General features: G+C 43.5%; 1 protein-coding gene across 2 annotated transcripts; it reads right to left on the reverse strand.

The window, feature by feature from the left end:
• Positions 1-786: 786 nt before the first annotated feature.
• HNRNPDL (heterogeneous nuclear ribonucleoprotein D like) lies at positions 787-19,976 on the reverse strand. Of its 2 annotated transcripts, XR_013607142.1 has the most exons (9): positions 19,641-19,976; positions 13,996-14,164; positions 13,754-13,915; positions 5,618-5,749; positions 5,427-5,538; positions 4,487-4,660; positions 2,350-2,444; positions 1,852-1,955; positions 787-1,081 (listed from the first exon to the last, which is right to left on the reverse strand). XR_013607142.1 is itself a non-coding variant. In XM_078676144.1 (8 exons), the coding sequence occupies exons 1-7, from the start codon at positions 19,754-19,756 to the stop codon at positions 2,374-2,376; spliced, it is 936 nt and encodes a 311-aa protein (XP_078532270.1). In that variant the 5' UTR covers positions 19,757-19,976; the 3' UTR covers positions 787-1,081; positions 2,350-2,373. The 2 variants fall into 2 exon arrangements, 1 of the variants encoding a protein (XP_078532270.1); XM_078676144.1 differs by lacking the exon at positions 1,852-1,955.
• Positions 19,977-20,238: the final 262 nt, after the last annotated feature.

The following is a 20,238-nucleotide window of genomic DNA, read 5'->3' on the forward strand; positions in this document are numbered from 1 at the left end:
GATGCAATTGAGAGAACTGTGGTAACCATCTACATTTCGGGTGCTACAGAATTAACTAGGTGTAACCTAATCATGCCATTTGCACTGTACATCCGTCAGCACTAACACCCCGAAGAGGCACATTACATAAAACAGACTCCAGAGTAGGCAACAACTGACCAGAAAAAATTTGAATGGATTAGTCTATCAAGTTCCTTGTGAGTGATATTCATATTTAAACAGGGAATTCAATTTTAAGAATCACACAAACTGAGGCACACAACGCCACCGAGACCAGGAAAGAAACCCCCCCATATTGAAACCCACCCGATTACTGTCAGAAGAGCTGGCAGCATTTGCCCAGTTGATGGTTAGAACCAGCTTTAGCATTAAGTGCAGCAGGCTGCGGTGCACCATCTATACTTACAAGACCAAGGAAGCAAAAATAGAGCAGGGAGTTCAGCCATTTCTAACGCATAACCCCCCTAATCGTAACCACATACAAATAAATTAAAGGGGGCGCCTGGGAATAAAGATACAAATGTAGAATGGGGCAGAGCAATAGTCTTAAACCGAACCAAAGGGACAAAAATTAGCCACATAATTAGGTAGAGCCTTCACCAATGTCCTTCTCCCCATGCACAGATCTGCTATAGAGACTGGTATTAGGGCCAGAATTCCATGCACTGACTTGCACACCCTCCATTTTCACCACAATATCGCTTCCCTCCCCCCACAATAAAAACATTCCAAGACCCTCCTCCCACATTCATGAACTTTAACCAGACCAAGAAAAATAACCAGGGCTTAAAACAAATCGTTTTATTACAAACTTCCGTACAGGACATGAGCACTGACAATCACAGAAATCCATTTATTTCAGAATCATCTCACATGAAACACAAATAAAATTGGGATAAACAAAAATCCATGTTGTGTCAGATGGTCAAAGTAAAAACCACAGAAAAAAAACCTAGTCAAGACGATATGTACACTTCAATTCTTTGCGAAGGATGTTTTTACAAAACAGTTCTTGAGTCATTCGAAGACCACCCTCCGAACTTGGGCTGATGCTCTCCCAAACTCCTTGAGATCACCCCACCTGAAACCAAGAAGTGCGTGATTAGATTCATTCTGCTGTGACACAATATGCAATCTTATCAAAAGGTTATATTACTTTCAACTTGTAAAGATCATATGCACTTAAAAGCACTCCTCATGGTTGTCCAATTCATGGCTGGATATGAAATTGCCCAAAGACAAACTAACGTAGTAAACATTAACTATTGTGGGGAGGGAGGGTAAAACCACCATTTAGTGGTTAAATCGCCATGTGTGCACTTACTCCATTCACTAAGGAAATTTAACTGGATAATTTGGGACAAAAATAAGGTCAACAAACATTGCTCAAGCACTAAAAACAATTGTTTATGAATATACACCATACGTAGCAATACTCCGGGGGGGAAAAAGTTTAAAAACAGCTTCAAAAAGCACCTCATTTTGGACGAATAGATAAAATTAAATGTTTGAAGCTGAGGTGTGCTAATTTGAGTGCATAGGATCTTCAAACCTTCCAATTTGCTATGCTGGTATCTGTGGCGGATGTCATTATCGGCTATAAAAAAGAAACGCAAGCATTAAATCCTAAATAATGCACACTTAAAATGAGGCTCCACAATTGAAATACAAACACTAAACAAAAGAGCAAAATGATTAAGCTGTAAAAACGGCACTTATGCATTTAAAACTCCTGTAAAAAACTGTATTAAAAAAGTTAATCATTTCCAGAAAGATTTAAAAAAGAAGCCAAAGTCTGGAGTTTTCCACTTTAATCTTTACGCTGGTACATGAAGTTGGAAGAGACCATACCACAGGACAGCGTTTTCTGATGTATGCCTTGAGCTCAGCCAGCAACGTGCGACCCCAGAGATAGACGTGGTCAGGGTGACACACGGCCTGCAATGAAGTTCCCGCTGGCGGGTACAAACAAGGTATAATGTCAGAGTTAGAAGACAACATTCTTGTTTCCTTAAGTTGTACCCATTTCAGTACTTTACCTGTTAATAGTTCTAAAAAGTTTATTTATTCCTCTAGACCATCTGGCACAAAAAATGAACAGAAAAACCCCTTAATGTTTTTCTGAAGTACTCTAAAGAAATCCGATTGTAATTTACCAAGTTAAAGATCTATAGACACATTTTAAGTAAAACACGTTTTTGTTACAAAAAAGGAGATGGTGTGATCATTTTAACAAAGTTTAGGTCAAAAATATCAAACTACGAGATGTTTTCACTTATTTGCATTTGTCTATTGATCTTTAAATAAGTTACATTAACAAGCAAGTGACGTCTGTACTCAATTACCCACCTGCTTCCAAATACTGCAACGTAATTAATATGGCTGGTAGGTATTTTGGTGATTGGCAGCACCCCTGGTTGCCTTCCCGTAGGTACTTTGTTGACCTATAAAAATACAAATTGATTACGCAAGGTTAATTACAGGATATGCTCAATGTACCGGATAATGCAGCTTAAGGCCTCACTTAACATACTTTACTAATACGATATGAACCTCAAGCCGTCCCTTTGGCCCTCCCACCTAGCACTAAGTTAGCGTCATAATGTATTTTGTCTTCGATCCAACAAAAATATGTTAAGTAAATTAGATTAACGGCCTGAGGGCGTGGGGATTTGTACCTGGTCTCCAGCCAAGGAGCACCGTGTCCATGTGCTTAACAGATTCTGACAAACATTTCGGGCAGTGAATTTTTTTTAAACCGGGAGCAACATATGAAGCCTTTGGAACCCACTCACGATTAGTTTCAAATCGCACAAAACATAAGTCAGGAAATATTCAGTACTGTGTACTGCCGCGGTCTATGTACTGCATTGTAGAACTTGTTTACACGTCAGTGTGCAAAAATGCACGCTTGAAACCTTTGCATCAGTACTGTACGATGACCCTTCTGGGTCGAATCTATCCTCTTAAATAGAAAATACAATTGACATCTTTGAAAACTTTTCAATGCATATTGCCATTAAATTCAATCCATTCCCTAAACTCACTGCATCGTGGGGTTGTGGACAGTGAGGGGACTAAATGAAGGTACAAGAGCATAAAAAAAAATAGTAGGTCCTTCTTGCCCCCCAAACAAAAAACGATTTAAAAAAACTAGCAAAACCAACAGTCGTGTCTTATATAGGCACGCCCCCCTCCCCTAAACAGTGCATTAGCTTGGATCCACATATAGGGATTGCTGTAGTAGCAGAACCTGTAAAGTCATTAAACTCCTGATCAAACACAGGTTAAGACCAGGGCCACAGGAATTGAGCGATTTTGCGGCAACATTTTCTGTATAGAGATTTGCAGCTTTTACTACATAACCAACTAATTAGTCTGCAAATTAAAAAAAAATCTATATATCAAAAGTTACTAAAAGCCTGTCAACACGTTTCCGTGCAGCAGAAGGCTCTTCCCAAAAGTTGACTGGTCACCTTTTTGTTGAGTATTACGGTTTGTGTATTAATCTAGTATTAATGACATGAAACCTTTGCCCAGACTGTCAACAGGTGTAAAACTGACAAAATGAAGTAATACAATCACAAAAGGTGTTGCATTTTGCCACATTTGTGGCCATTTGATGTGGTCCTCCGAGGTCTCATAATTCCAGTGACCTTGCTTAAGACTTTACTTTCTTTAACAGGTTTCGCTGCTTTAACATGATGAAGACTAGGTCACATTCTTATTTAGAACTGGTGAAACTAGGCTGGACAATACCAGACAGCAATACATCGATTATGTCACCAAAATCAACTTTTTAACCGAGTCTCGACTACAGAGACACTAATTAAAGGTGCTGCTATAAATAGAATATACTATGGTCTTGGAGTCTGCCCTTTACCAGACCTCACTGGAATTATATAGCACTTATTGTACTGGAAAGATGGACTATTTATGCCTGGAAGGACTTCTACTGCACATTCGAGAAGTAAATCACTATAGAGCACTTATGCCATCAATTTATGGATGCTTTCATACACCTCCCGAGAATAGGCACTGAGCAACACCTAAGTCCCTATAATGATTCAGTCCTCATTTCATTTTCCTCAACCCTCTTCTTTTCCCACTGCCTCCCCTCCTTCTCCTTGTACCCTTTTCTCTCCTATATCTCAACCCATCCTCATCCCCCCTACCTACCCCTAAATTACTCCCTTTCCTCAATCTCCTCCTCTAACAAATGCTTTATCCCATGCTAATTTTTATTCACTTTGTAACGATGTTCTAGATGCTTATTTGTTCTTTTGTCTATTACTTGTTCAAGATATGTACTTTTATTATCTGTCTGTAAAGCGCTCTGATACTCCAGGGTCCAGTAGTGCTATATAAAACCTTTTAAATAAAAATAAAAAAAATACAGCAAAGCATTAACCCAATAAACTGCTTCGAAGTGACAAATCTTAACCATAGCCCCTTTATTTTCTGAACTAGAGCACATGCAACTTACCACTGTAGTCTGCATATCCTTGCCCATATCCATAACCTGTATAGCCATAGCTTGTGTAGTCGTAGCCACCATATCCACTGTAACTTTGGTCACCGCCATAAGTACTACTGTTGTAGCTTCCGTAACCTTGATCATAATAGTTGTTATAGCCAGGAGTCCAGCTTTGACTTTGACCTTGAGAAAAAACGTAAAAGCAACGAGGTCATGCAACAATTCTTTAGTTGTGACGGACCACTTTATAGAATGTTGTAATTGCATTCACTCGGTATTACTAATCAGGGTGAACAAAATATACGCAATCCAACATGATAAAACCAGTCATTCAAAACCCATATATACCAGTCCAATGAGCCTAGTTTAAATACCCAGGAACAACTCCCAAACACAAACTTACAATATGAAATTAAAGCTGGCTATGAATACAGGTAACAAACAAGATGGACGGAGTACTGAAACTTTAACCATGCACCCCGAGTCAAGAGATCTGGGTTTAATCAATCACTTTTTTTGCTCACTACACCACCCCAGTTTCGACCCAGCCATTTGCTGGTCAGTCTGGACCCTGTGCCTCAAAGGGAACAGTCCAGCCCAGCCCGAACTGCCAAGCGATGTCTTCTATGGACCGGAAACAGGCATCCCGGGACTGGTTTCGGGGTAACACCTCAGCTAGGCTAGCCTGGGAGTGAGTTTGAAAAGTTTTAGCACTGCGCGCATTATTTTATTTTGTGATTTTGATATGAACACAGTTACACAGCATGCAATATAACAGCCAATGCAAGTTCTGCCAGTCTCCAGCTATAATTCAGCAGTAGCCACAAGTTACACCGTATTCATAAATCAATTATACCGTATCACAACAACACAACTCATATTTCAGTCAACACGCGTTTAAACCAGACATTAAGCTAGAAAATTAAGTCCAACTAATAGTCTAGATTACCTCGACCACGGCCTCTGCCACCACGCCCCGAAAGTGCGACTCTACCTCCACCTTTCTGTTGCTGCTGCTGTTGCTTGTACACCTCTTTGGGTTGTGCTACCTTAATCTCACACTGAAATAAAAGGTAAGAGTTTGGAAAAAAAAGTGTATACAGAAGCAACATGCTAGAAAGCGTTTTAGAATGTCCATACCTTCCCAGATCCTATCTGGTGATAGCGGCTTTCTAATAATTTCTTCACTGGCGCTTCATCGGCGTACGTAATGAAGCAGAAACCCCTCCGTTCGTTGGTCTTTGTGTCCATTGGCAGCTCAATATTTTCTATCTATAAGAAAACCAGTTAGACATAGTTCAATAGTGTATAAAAACCAAATAGCCCAAAAACTTCTTAATGCCCTTTCACAAAGAGGCATAGTCTGCATGCATAATCAAATAAATGCTCCTATAGGACAATTTGAGAGTAACCCTGCCGCTCTTTGCTAACAAACTGGGCACTTTGGCCAATTCAGTCTAGTTCAATCAAGCTTTGTTTTCTCAGTCTAGTTCAATTAAGATTGGTTCTCAGTCTAGTTCAATCAAGCTTTGTTTTCAACCTCGGATCAATAATTCAATGCAAATTTGTTACAACCATGAAATACAGCTTGTGTAAAATGCACAAGCCCTACAATATTAGAGAAATAATTTAGGCCCTTTCCACGTGCCACACACGTGCCTCATTGTTGTGTTAGATCACCAAGATCATAGTTGAAGATTCTTCCTAGGAAAGGGATTTTTTGTAATCTATTTCCACTAGAATTTTTCTATTTGAAGTACGGATCTGCAGAGAATGAGTGGTCACAGGGTCGTTAATTAAACTAAATATTTTGATGCTTTTAGGTGCCAAGTCAAACGGAACATCAGTTCAACAGGGTGTGCAATGAGTGCAATGGTTAGTTGCATCTCCTGCTATTTGAGTCATCCTGGGTGGAAAATCCTAAATAAGAATTGGCCAGCAGCCAACCTTGTTTTGATTAGTTCATGTGAGGAATCCTCAATGGAGAGTTGAGCAGTTTGATCTGAATGAAAACTAACCCTGGACAGTGAACTCTGCTCGTGGAGTTTCTCGTGTTACATGGAGTGCCCAAAAACTACGCCAGAGCTTTTTTTCCTCACGCGTCAGTCACCGTCAAGTTGGCTAACGCGGAAAATCAACCTCATGACGAGATTTCTCAATGCTGGGTGGTCAGGTTTCTCATTGCGAGTGGCTGCTTATGCTCGCAATGAGAAACTGCTGGTTTGCTTTGAGAAAGCTAGAGTAAAAATCTACTTGAGTGGCAATGTGCAAAGCATGTGTAGTGCGGCAAGAGTGTAGCCACTTTGCCGAGTTCCATGTAGTGCAACTCCGCCCAGCGTTAATGAAAACTGATCCAGCTGTAGCAACCCTTTGTTACAGCCTCCTGAGTTGGGTTACCACAACACTTTTTTGCGAAAATTTCAGTCAGAAATCGCTATAGGTCTATAGATGCTAGGTAATTTACAACCGCTTTTTTTTAATAGAAAGTCCCCCTATTGACTGAGAGGGGTGGGGGGGGGGCAAAGTTAGCCTCAAGTACAGGTTTATCACATGATCCGGTCTAGTCAGGGCCCATAGCCCCGGAATTCCTTGCTGACCCTCGCTAATCATTTGCTTTAGCGGAAACCGTGAATTAGCAGCTGCAAGCATTACAAATACAGTTGCCTAGCTTTTGACTTTAGTGACTTTTTTATTTTTAAACGAGCCACTCACGTGTGGATATGTATGGAGGTTTTAAATCTACCGAAATGTGCATTTGCGTCATGGTCACATGGACAAACTTTTCAATAAGCAAATGCATTGATCTGATCTAAAAAAACTACAATAAGGTCACCCGAACTGGGTTCATGGACTATTGTGGAAGTACCATTGTAGAGAACATTAGTACTTTGTGGCAAATAAAGAGCTCAAACTATGTGGCAAGAAGAGTGCTACTTTAGATCTTTTGATCTGACCAAGAAATGCATTGACCTATGAAATGGGGTTTTATAAAGCGCACTTCTACCTGGAGGCCTCGTAGCGCTAAGGACGGGTGGAAGAGAATGCAGTCAGAATAAGAGTTACTGAAAGAGGAAAGTTCAAATTTTTACGAAACTTGAGGAGATCAGGATCGCTGCGCAGGGAGTTAGTCAGAGGCATCGTTCCAAGAGAAGGAGCGGCCTCCCCATCTAGCTCGTTTAATTTTCCTAGTTGATGCCTGAAAGGTTGTGCTGGAACGTAGAGATCTAGGAGGGTGGTATGGGGTGACTAAGGAACAGATCATTGCCGGGCCTTTCTGCCACATGGCTTTGTGCGCTATGCACATCGCCTTTAATTTAATCCTGGCCTGTATGGGCAGTCAGTGCAGTTTCCTCAAGGCGGCAGTCCCAGAATGTCTTCGGGAAGTCCCAGGAGAAGACGTGCAGCCGCATTCTGGGTAACCTGAAGTCTTTTGATTGAGCACACCGATGCGCCCAAATACAGGGCATTCCCATAGTCGGGACGGGATGATTGCCTGTACCATTATCTTCCTTTGTCAGTTTCAACAGGAGTAAAAAAGTTATATTGACCCAGGTGCCCAAACCACCTATAAATTCCCCAGAGGTGCCGTAACTGGCATTGTGCCAATGGTTTTTAGGCCACAAAATTCAGTCGAACAATGTACGTACACCTATTTATGTGGCACAAATGCCCTTCAGGTGTAAAGAAACTAAAGCTTCCAAAAAGATAAATGCTTTAACCTGCAATGAGCAAATTGTCACGGCTAGGAAACACGTAGGGTAGCTGTATTGCCAGCATAGCAACTACAGCAGACAAGACTTTAAAATTACCATTTCGTACACAAACCTGCAAGTCTTTTAGCACAAGAAAATACAGCCAACCCTGGAGAAGGAGAGAGTGAGAAAAGTAATTTCTCTGCATCATAGTTATATTGTGTTATAGGTTTAACCCCTTCACTGCTCATGACGAGCTCAGCTCGTCATGCAGTACACTGGTCGTGTGCTTATGACGAGCTGACCTTCTCATTAACAATGGGATTCCTAAAATATGAGCACAGAGGGGGAATTGCTGTAGCAGTCAAGGTGTTAAATGAAGAAATGGACTTTACCAAATGCTGCCAATTTGCTAAGCAAAATACTTCGAGTCAAACTCCATTTAACTCCTTTGCCAGTGTTTGACAAGAGAAAAATATTAAAGCACCCTAGAGAAATACATTGAATGACACGGATTAGTGCTCTGGTAACATTAAAAATATAGTAAGGGTTCTGGATAGGCCATTAGAAAAAAACTTGGCCCGTCAACGGATCGACTCAACATTGGTTACCATTGCGGCAGACATTTTCAAAATAACTATTTCAGATCCAAAAGGGCATACTAGGTGGATCCTTGTTTAAAACTTGAGAAAAATGTTTACCGGAACCCTGTGCCCAAAACATTCCTCCCCGTGCCCTCAGCAAAAATAAGCATTTACAATGCAATAGGTCTTAATGACATTATTTTAAACTATTGGCATTAAATGTTATTGCTTTTTCCTCCCTTCGTGAAGCATGAATCAAATGATGTAATGCAAAATGGCAATAGCTCACTTTGTTGTAATTGTGAATCTATTGCATTTGTACTTGTGAGTTTCGTATTGTAAATGGTACTGGCTTTTATTAATGTGATTTTATCACATTATTCTAATTTATTAAAAGTGTTAACCCACTCATTTTCGCCCCCAGATTAAATTTGAAAGTTTGACATGCGCAGACTTTGGACTATGTAAATTTAGACACTAAAATCGGTGCGTTGAGATTCTTGTGCCCCCCTCATGTGCGGGATCCCTTTGCAGTGCTTTAAAGGCAGTGGAGTGTTTCGGATTTCGCAATAAATGAGGGGTTGCATGCCACCCTACGCCCCCGGCAGCCGAGGGATGCGGTTTACTCTCATAGTCCGGACACAGTCCGAACTTGTGTTGGAAGAAAGGCTCTCACCTGGTTCTTTCAACAGGCCCAATTAGACTGCCAGAAGGAATCAAACAGTCGAGCCCTGTTAGGGAGCTCTGGGCCTCTCGCCTTACCGATTGAGGATTACGTGGCAGGCGGCAGGGAGCAGAGTGCGTCGCCTGATCGAGTTACCGATGAACTGGTGCCTTGTTCGTAATGCGTGTGCCAGGAGCAGCAGACTGGCTATGCGGCTATTGTAAGGCACCATACGGAAGCCACTCTGGAGGGGGTGCCAGGACTACTACTATGCTGAAACACTCCCATTGACCATAGCTCAAAGGATTAAGGCACTATTTACCTCACTGTACAGGAGACAGCCTCTCGGGAGTTGATAAACGGAGTAAAAGGAGTACCGATGCGTATTTGACCACACCAAGCTTAAGCGCAGTCACCATATAAAACCAAACCTCTGCTGGTTTTATTGTGTACATGGTACAGCATTCTGGCGTTACAATAAATTACAGAAATATACCAACTACAATGACTTATTACTCTGGAATTTATAGGTTTTCATTATTGTAAAATCTAATGCAGGTAAACCTAATTTGCGCATATATTTTTTCATTTTCGTTAGTTAGTTATTTCACGTTCCATCTCCATGGCTATATTTTAGTTCTGTTTTATCGTTTTAATTGTCATAATTGTTAATATTGGACCCTTATCCAAAGTGCTGGTTTTTGGGTCTGACAGTCTCCTTTTTGCATGTGCCCATCCTATGAATTTGTTTTACTCGAAGTTTTACGTTCAAGGTGAACATATCAATCAATCATGCCATTTGTATAGCGCACTACTCGCCCGGGAGGGTCTCAAGGCGCTTGGGGGGGGGGGGGAGGGGTATGCTACTGCTCGAACAGCCAGGTCTTGAGTTCTTTCCTGAAGGCGAGATGGTCCTGGGTCAGCCGAAGGTGGATGGGGAGGGAGTTCCAAGTCTTGGCAGCCAGGTAAGAGAAGGATCTTCCTCCGGCGGTGGCTCTTCAGATGCGTGGTACGGCTGCGAGGGCGAGGCTGGTGGACCGTAGCTGGCGGGTGGGCGTGTAGAGGGTCAGGCGGTCGTTGAGGTACTTGGGGCCCAGGTCGTGGAGAGACTTGTGTGCGTGGGTGAGGAGCCGGAACGTGATCCTCTTGTCGACGGGGAGCCAGTGCAGGTTCCTCAGGTGGCTGGAGATGTGGCTGCGTCGGGGGACATCCATGATGAGTCGGGCGGAGGCGTTCTGGATGCGCTGGAGTCTTTTCTGTAGCTTGGCTGTGGTGGCGTAGAGGGCGTTTCCGTAGTCCAGTCGGCTGGTGACTAGTGCCTGGGTGACATCCTGGTCTCGGTCGGGATCCAGCGGAAGATCGCGAAGCATACGCAGGGTGTTTGAGCACGATGAGGAGAAGGCGTTGACTTGTCTTGTCATCGAGAGGGAGGGGTCCAGGATGAAGCCCAGGTCGCGTGCGTGGTCAGTTGGCTTGGGTGCGGTGCCCAGGACTGGGGGCCACCAGGAGTCGTCCCAGGCGGAGGGCGAAGATCCCAGGATGAGAACTTCCGTCTTGTTCGAGTTCAGTTTCAGGCGGCTGTCCTTCACTCGGCGACGTCTTTCATCCCTTTGTGTAGGCAGGTTCTGGCGGTGTCGGGGTCTCTAGTGAGGGAGAGGATCAGCTGGGTGTCGTCAGCGTAAGAGATGATGTTGAGGTTGTGCTGGCGTGCGAGAGGTTTCATGTAGATGTTGAAGAGGGTGGGGCTGAGTGGCAGATGACTTCGGTGGCCTCGGAGCGAAACGGGGGGAGGCGGACTCTTGTGTTCGTCCGGCGAGGAACGAGATGATCCACTCCAGTGCCTTCTCTTGGATACCGATGTTGCTGAGGCGCTGGACTAGGGTGCGGAGGCAGACCGTGTCGAACGCAGCGGAGAGGTCCAGGAGGATAAGGGCCACTGTTTCCCCCTTGTCGAGCAGGGTCCGGATGTCGTCGGTGGCTGCGATGAGGGCGGTCTCGGTGCTGTGGTTGGCTCTGAAGCCGGACTGCGAGGGGTCGAGGGATCCGTTCGTCTCGAGGAAGGCGGTCAGCTGTCTGTTGACGATCTTCTCGATGACTTTAGCAGGAAAAGGGAGGAGCGAGATGGGGCGGAAGTTTTTGAGATCGGTGGGGTTCGCTGTAGGGTTCTTCAGGAGGACGCTGATCTCGGCGTGCTTCCAGCTCTCCGGGAAGGTGGCGGTGTTGAAGGAGGCGTTGATGATGTTCCGGAGTTGGGGTGCGATGGTGGAGTCGGCCTTGTTGAAGACATGGTGTGGGCAGGGGTCGGTGATCCGGAGTGGAAGGTGTTCATCGTGCGGGCTGTGTCTTCGGTGGTCACGGTGCGAAGGGTGGCGGGCGTTGGTTCGACGGTTGGGTGCGTGGGGCGCCGAAGCTGTTGTGGATGTCAGCGATCTGACATGATATGACATATGTATCAGTGAGCTTTCCTCCCAGACGCCCTTGAATATGTTACTCTGCTGCAGCAGTACATATCCTGGGTTTGTTCTTTGAGTGCAGTTATTCAGTTTGTATAGCTCCTAGACTCTGGACTGCGGCGCCCTCTCACTGTTCGTGAACCTCTGTCACTAGAAGGTCCAGAGGATCCTGCGATCAGTGCCAGCGGCTCAGTCCAGACCTTAAACCAGTCTTGGGAATATTGGATTTTTAAATTTCCCTTCTAGGGCTGAGCTCAAGGCACGAGAACTGCTTTTGGTCCCGTGAGATTTAAGTTTAGATGCAGGTCAGCCCCATACTTTGCAGCGGTGGGGCTCAAGTTCACATTTCAGTGAAAATTGTACCTTTAATGTGCGCTTCAGGGTCTCATGGACACCGCAGCGCCACCTCACAAAGGGGGAGGGAACATGTGTATTTGGGTTTATCTGTAACAGTTGTTACAATAAACTCTGCATTCGCATAGGGGAGGTGGGGCCTCGCGCATTGTGTCATACATTTACATGCTGAATGCTGCTGCGCAGTGTAAAGTATTTGTAGCATTCCTTGAGTGGGGTCTGATACGGATGGACTGCTTTGCTGTAAATGGTGTTCTGCGTGTGGTGCTGTAATTGCATTTATATCGCGCTTACTACCCCTGACGAGGTGTCAAAGCACGTTTTCAGCGAGTAGCACTACTCCGAAACCCATAAAGGATAAGTGTTGAATTAGTCTAGTGAAATATTAAAGTAATTTTAGTGGTGGATAGGTTAGTCAATTATTTGGATTCAGAAGGAAAAAAGGTTTGTATTTCTATAGCACTTGTTACCCCATGATGGGGCGTTTGAAAGGCTTTTTTTGGCGAGCAGCACGCTACTCTGGAAACCCTTAAGGATTAGTGGGGAATTAGTATAGTGAAATATTAAAGTAATTTGAGTGGTGGATGTTAGTTATTTGGAGTGATAAGGATAGGGGAGCGATAGAAGAGGGGAAAAAAGGTTTGCATTTATATAGTGCTGGTTACCCCTGATGGTATGTTGAAGTGCTTTTTGGCAAGTAGCATGCTACTCTGGAACCCATATAGGATTAGTGTTGAAAACTAGTATAGTGAAATATCTCATGCGGAATGAGAGGGATGCACAATGGCATCATGCCTGTTTCACAGACTGACCCTTCTGGTAGAAGCAAGCTTGCTTCTCTATCCTCATTACACAACCAGCAACTCTACAGAGAGTAGAAAAAAAACAAGCTGTTGGAAATACGAGCCAGCAGGACACACCTCCTGACGCATGGGCCGGACTAAATGGGCGGCAACAAAAAAAAAAAAAAAAAAACTTGTTTCCAATGGCAGGCCACCATTTAGCATAAACGGTCACACCAGCCAATGTAATAGAGAGGCGAGACTTCAAGTCCCCTTCTGAAATCTCACTAAATGTTTCGAAAAACGAGCAGCGCATGTGCTGCAACGCTAGGCGAGACCCAACAAGCATTTGGAGAAATTAACTTTTGATGCCTGGTGCAGCATTGATTTGAATGGTAAACATGTGCAAAGCAAATAGATTCTTCCATATGAAGTTGCAACAGTAAATGTTTTTAAACTCCATGCACTGGTTTAATATAGCGCTAAAATTCTAATGTCTTGTGATGAAGACAAACTGCAAACTACCGCATAACGCCTCTTAGAAAAGGGGATCTCAAATTGTAAATCACACTTAATTACCCGTTGCAAAGAACGTAGCACTACCAATGTTGCGCAAGGAAGTTTGGGAACTGGAAACAATACTGAAAAGTACTGAGGAGCCAGCGCGATGAATCCAGGTAAAAGTTAATGGATGCAAGGACTTAACATATCTTAATATATTGTAGATACTGAATGTTCTGCACATACCTCTCCAAAAGCACCGAAGTATTCTCGAATCATATCTTCTGATGTGTCTGTGCTCAGGCCACCAACAAACACTTTCTTCGGGGGCTCTTTCCCTTGCAGTGCTTTAGCTCTTTTAGGATCAATCAACTTCCCATCCAGTTTATGTTCCTTTAATTCCAAGACCTGTAAAAGCCAGAAGTGACACCTGTAAAAGTCGTTCATGTTCACAACTATGTAGTCGATCTGGCCGAGAGGATACAAACCTTATCAACACTGACAGAATCTTTAAAAAGCACGAAACCAAAGCCCCTTGATCGTCCTGTGACTGGATCCGTTTTGATAGTGCAGTCCAGGACCTCACCAAACCTAGACAAGTATTCCGTCAAATCCTTCTTACTCGTATCCCAGCTCAGGCCCCCAATAAACATTTTGCTGCATTAAAAAGATTAAAAATCCACAATTTAAAATAGGTAACAAATACACTTCAAAACTAATACTATAGAGCAACGCACAAACATTAGGACGTTACATACAGGGGAAAAAACATCCAGATCGATCTATTTCACAAACACCTGGTTCAGTTTACTTACCAACCGCAAGCGAGAACTACATTAAACTTAACAAAAGCATGCCCATACCACAACAACCCCCAGACTCCATGGCAGAACACGGTAGATCGCACCTTAAAAAACAGAAATAACTACCCATACTTCTGGAAGGGTTGGTATAACCCAAGTCTATGGCCGACAAACACTATCTTTCTGAAAATAGTTCCAGGTTTAAAATTGTCAGTGTCACAATCAACCATACCAGTTTTCATTTCAGGAAGTCTCAAGTTCAACAGAAATAACAGACCTCTCAAATATTATCACTCCCTCGTGATACCATACACTACATGTGCTTTCATTCCTCGAAATGTAAACACAACAAAGCATTTCTCTACTGGGAAAGAAAACTTCAAATAGGCATGGAAAATAATAGTTATGGATTTTGTCTAGACTGGATATTGCAATGTAAATTTCATAACACGCATGGCTCTCAGTCATACCACCACAACAATCAGCTGTTATGTAGCAGACTATAGTTCAGACAGGTTTCAAATTGCATTGAACTTTTTTCCCCACATACAAGCAGCTACATTCAGGTCTATCAAACAGTACTGTTTTAGCCCACACAAACCATGCAACACATGAACAGGCATGGCGTGTTCAAGCTCTTTTTGGGAGGGTGATATTTGAAGAGATGTGGAAGCTAAGGCAGCAACATCGTCAAAAGACCCTTACTAAGGAACTCATCACCCCAGTTGAAACGAACCCAATAACGAACAGTAATTCTAAACTAACCCCAAACTTGTTTTAAATGCGTTTTGCCCTTCCATAACATGCCTATAAATACTGTTTCTCGACAAGGCCCAGTACTCAACCACTATAAACAGAAATACAATAGTAGCGCCCCCCCCCCCCCCAACAAATTAACCAGGGCATCCTATATTCCTGAGATAAGGCAGCATCTTATTTTATAGTCCATTTGATAATCTCCTAACTTTACCACTTCGTGCGTGGCTCATTTTATCCGCTCAACTATTGGCCACTCAACCGTAGGTTTCACCCAATCCATATCTACAACTTATCAGGAACCAATGAATTGCTAACTTCTGCACTCATTACTGGAGATTTCCTTAACTTGTAAATATGTACATTGAACAGGGACTAATCTGCCACCCTGAGCTCCAACTAAACTCCGAAATTATAGGCCGAGGTAGCACCACACGTCATTTACTTAGATATTGGTTCAGTCAGTACAGTGTTATCAATCTAAAAGCCCATATAAGCAAAACCCACTATCACCCTAGTCAAGAAACCACAGTGGCTAATTTGACCTAAATACTCTAAAAGGGATTACTACGGTCAGACCAGATTTTGTTGCAAAACACTCATTTATACTGTGCTGTTCTTACAATATACTAGAAACGTTGTCTAGTTCAAGTAATTTTATTAAGTCCTTAAACCCGTCTACATATTTAGGAATCGGGACATGGAGCCACCCCCCAAATACTATTTGCCTCTTCACTAAATGTGTTGAAAAGGCAGCTCGTACTGAAGGCACAACCACCTCTTAGCCTCAAACCTTATATCCAGGGCCTTAGAAATACGCAACATGAGGGGGCCAAATTATGAATCCAGGAAACAAATGATGCAGCATATTTTCTGATAGAATCACTTCCCTTGCTAGCACTGACTGGGCATGGGTTGCATATGCACCTAATCAGTACTAGTTTAACACTCAAAAATAGCCATAAGAAAACAGAAAGGCGACCAGTCCACCTTCACAAAGGGGCAGCAACAAGCGTGTTTAACAGCTTTTGAACCGTTTGAGCTAGGAACAATTTTATGCTTAGGGGGCGGGTAAAATATGCATATTATGTGGCAAACGTGGAAAACCATAATTCTGTGTAACACAGCATGGACCCCGATTTACTTCACACAGGCAGTGACCCAGTTTTAAAAACTGGCAGCAAAAAAACACATGGGTGTAGAGGTGAGATGATCACGCACAATTCAGTCTTGGGGAAATGCCAGGGACAATATTTGCCCACATATATGGGGATGGAGGTGGGAGGGAAGAATAGTTTAATAAAAGTAGTGAGTGAGCTGTTGAGCATCTCATAATTGGAATGTGCACAATACAGACCCCATTGGTATTAAAACAAGAAAAATTACGATGTAACCCTACAGTACCCCAACTGTAAAATATGAAATCTTGAAATCACATCCAGGGATTCCCAATTTACTAAGATGTGATCTGCAGCCCATTGCTCCACAACACTTAATTCAGTGATACCCGCACTTAATTGCGTCATATATGGAAACACCAACCGGGATACTATTGGGGATTAGCACAGATGGTGTTACACTACAGAAGTATACAGACCATGTATAGCTAGGGCCTGGCTGGATAAAAGTCCCCCTATATTACAAACTTGGTTGGCAAACCTACTGACTGCATATAACTTGGAAAAATCAATCTATGCACTGTAAGGTAGGAGAGGGAGGCAGCTTGGGTTAAGAATATGGGATCCTATTAGGAGATGGAAAGGTGGACTGGCGCTGTCGTGAGTATCGTAGTAAATTGCAATGAAGCTTAATTGTAATATGTATTTGCTGTATATAAGTATTGATGGTTTTGTATAGACTGTATAAAGCTGTGCTCTGATGTAAAAGTGTTGGAAGACAAAATTTGGAAAACTTTTATTAAAAACTTTTTTTAAAACTATTTTAAGTCTATCATATTTTGGCATGATATTCGTTGGCAGAGTTACATCTTTTGTTGGCCTGGCTTGAATGTTTGCTTTTAGATCCAAGTAAAAAACTCATGGCTCACCTCAAGAATGTCCTTCATGGACATTTAGTGTAAGCGCACACCATTGATGCCTAGTTATTCAAATTAATTATGATGCCCCATCAATGAATTCGTCAGCTAATTTTCCCACAGTACACATTTGCATCTCAGTAAATTCGGATGAAACTGGAGAATCCAAGGCTCTGATCTACTCCTTTCAGACCTGAAAGTGTCAGTCTTGCATTGTACACCTTTTATGCCTGCAACCCCATCCAGAGTTCCACGAGGATCCTGCCCGACCCTCTTCAACGCATACATGATCCCTCTATGCTGCCTAGGCTCCCGCTATACCAACGTCCTCCTAACAAAGGTGACAACCCCTTCCCTCCCGGAGAAGACACACAGTACCCATACCAAGTTCAACTCCCGCACAACTGAAATTGCCCACAAGATGAAGCTATCTAAAGCTTAACAGTCAATACTGAAGTTGTGATCTTCGTTAAGTGCACATCACAGTGGGAATCCACCTGGTGCCTAACAGCTAGGACTGAACCAAAAACCTTGGGTTCATGGACTGCAAACTCAACATGTCTGCCCAAGTCATGCCTTAACCACCTCATGGATTCCATACCCTGAAGTTGCTTAAGATTTGCAAATGGCTCTTAATCAGCACCCAGAAAACCATCACCCATGCCATGGCCATAAACAAGCTTAAATACAGAACACTCTGCCAAAACAAAAAAAACTGCACAAAAAGGATGTTCTCCAGTGCTTGAATATTAGCCTCTTATGCCATCAATATAGTGTTGTAATGAAGACTGGGTCCGGTTCCATGGTAAACTCAGGGTGGTATTTATTAAGTTAAGTTCAGTTCAAGATAAAGGTACCGTGAGCCCCACCAGAAGCCTTCTGCTGCTCATGAGGCCCATTCTCTCAAATGACAAACTCCACTCACCCAACATTCCACAGCATCAACCAAACCAACATTCCAAACCACTCACACTGGCTGAGCAACAAATAAAACATAGCTGTGTCTGAATTGTCAAACTTGTAGGATTTACGTTGGTACTGCCGTTGGCAGTGCTGGCAGGGATTGGGTGTGTAGGCTGCAGTGGCCTTCCGAGAAGGGCCCCGTTTTGGCAAATTAAGCACAGTAGTACTCCATTCAGAACCTGAAGGGTAGAAGCACACAACCTTGCATGCAGCACTCACACCATACCTGAAGGATATCCACTTGCTTCCCGTTCACAAACCGGCACAATTCAAACTCAACACTTTCAATGCGCTACATTAACACTGGCCCATCTTCCCTCAACAATGACATGCTTTCACAAACCTGCCATACACTGCTCTTCGTCTGGAAGATAGACCAAGAACAGAAGAGGTTGAGGAGAAATTAAAGGTAAAAGGTTCAAATGATAGTGGCGCCAAAGCAGAGAAAAGCATAGCAAACCATAGTCAAAAAGCCTCAAACATCGAGCCTCAACTATCGCCATAGTTTGAGAGGTCTGCCATCTGAGAGGTTATAGAAGAGGGTTGTGGCTATAAGCCTCAAGCAACCAGTCTAGTTATGGATAGCAGAACTATCACTATGTAGTATCGGTCCTCTGACAAATTCTGGTTAAGAGGAATGTGGCTCTAACTACCAAGCTTTTAAGAAATTAAGATTTAACGGACACAGATCCCTTAGACTAGAGAAAACCGGGGGAGGCATCATCAAATGAAACGGCTGAATAATTAAGAACACACTTGAGTGCATGAAGGTTAAGAAAATAAAGGCTGGCGAAAAATGGCTACTCAATTGTCGCACGATATTCTACCAATGTCAACTACTAAGAGGTAGGGGGAGATAGAATTGTACAGGCCAGACAGCACAGATCAACGCGCGCTCAGGTGAACGCAGCGTTTTCCGCGACGGCTCGCGTTGCCCAAAAAGGGCCCAAAAAGAAATTTCATTCTCTAGCGATTAGTCACCGCCTTAATAAAAGGCGACCGCCGCCTTGACAAGTAAACAGTTCGGCTAAACTCAAAAAATAAGCGCCTCTGTTCTTCAAGTCCCGCCCCCTTTGCCACGGCTTAGTTTCTGAAATAAGAGTGGGTTGAGTGGACACCGGGAAGAAGGTAGTTTTACTAATTTCACTCTATACATTAAACATGTTCTGTGTTTACAGGATTTAAAAAAAAAGAAAAAAAATGTTTTTTAAAAGTTAGTTTCCAATTTAACGTTCTTGGGATGTACCAGCCCGAAAGCGCCGTTGAGGAGGGGGAGGGGAATTGAGACTGGGAATATATTTCAAGATTTAATAGGACAGAAGGTGCAGTAAAGAACGGGCGCCGCCCGCTAACCCCCGCGTAAGTTCCAACTGACATCATCGTCTAGATCAACCTAACCGCCGCAGCACTATCCCTCCCCTCTACCCGCAAAAGCGCGTCACCGAGGGGGCGGGGAGCTCATCAACACACAAAGCGACAAACATCTAGTATCTCTTCTCGGCAACGCGGAATGACTCGCGCGCCGAGACAAACCCACAAGCAGCGGCACGCGCCCCTCTCCCTTTACCCCGCTTACCCCTCGTCCTGCTGGTTTTTGCTGGCGTTTATCTTTGATCCCTCCGCGAATTCATCTACGGAGGCCCCGCCAGAGGGGGCGGCGGTGTTATTTGCGTAGCTGACCATTTCTGTCATGGTGGCCGAGGCGGTAAGGAGCCACGGGCCCCGGTCAATTTCGAATGGGGTAAAAGCGGAAGGAGCCGCGGTGTCCACGCGCCTGAGATGAGTAAATGCGTTGGTCGGGTCCGATTGAAAAGAATACGAAATCCAGCGACAAAAAAATCAAGAACGCACAGAAGATAAGATGGCGGCTTTAAAAGATCTGGGAGTTGCCTGATCTCTGGTTTTATACTACGAGGTTTCAGCCTATCCGCATGCTCGTTTTTAGTGACGTTAGTGCGCAACAGAGCCAATGGGCGGAGTCAGGCGCTATTTTGCCAGTACGCTACCAGGTTAATACGAAATCTCGCGCTCGCGCAAGAGATAAGCCGGAATGGCAAGGTGCTTCCAGGAGAGTGTTCATTTGCTGGTGCAAATGCAATTTAAGTATTATGTGTTTTTACAGATGTTTAAACGAAAAACATATTTATTGCTTTGTTTTATTACCAATATACATT

This window comes from Lissotriton helveticus, chromosome 2_1, assembly GCF_964261635.1.
Source record: "Lissotriton helveticus chromosome 2_1, aLisHel1.1, whole genome shotgun sequence".
Lineage (NCBI taxonomy): Eukaryota > Metazoa > Chordata > Amphibia > Caudata > Salamandridae > Lissotriton > Lissotriton helveticus.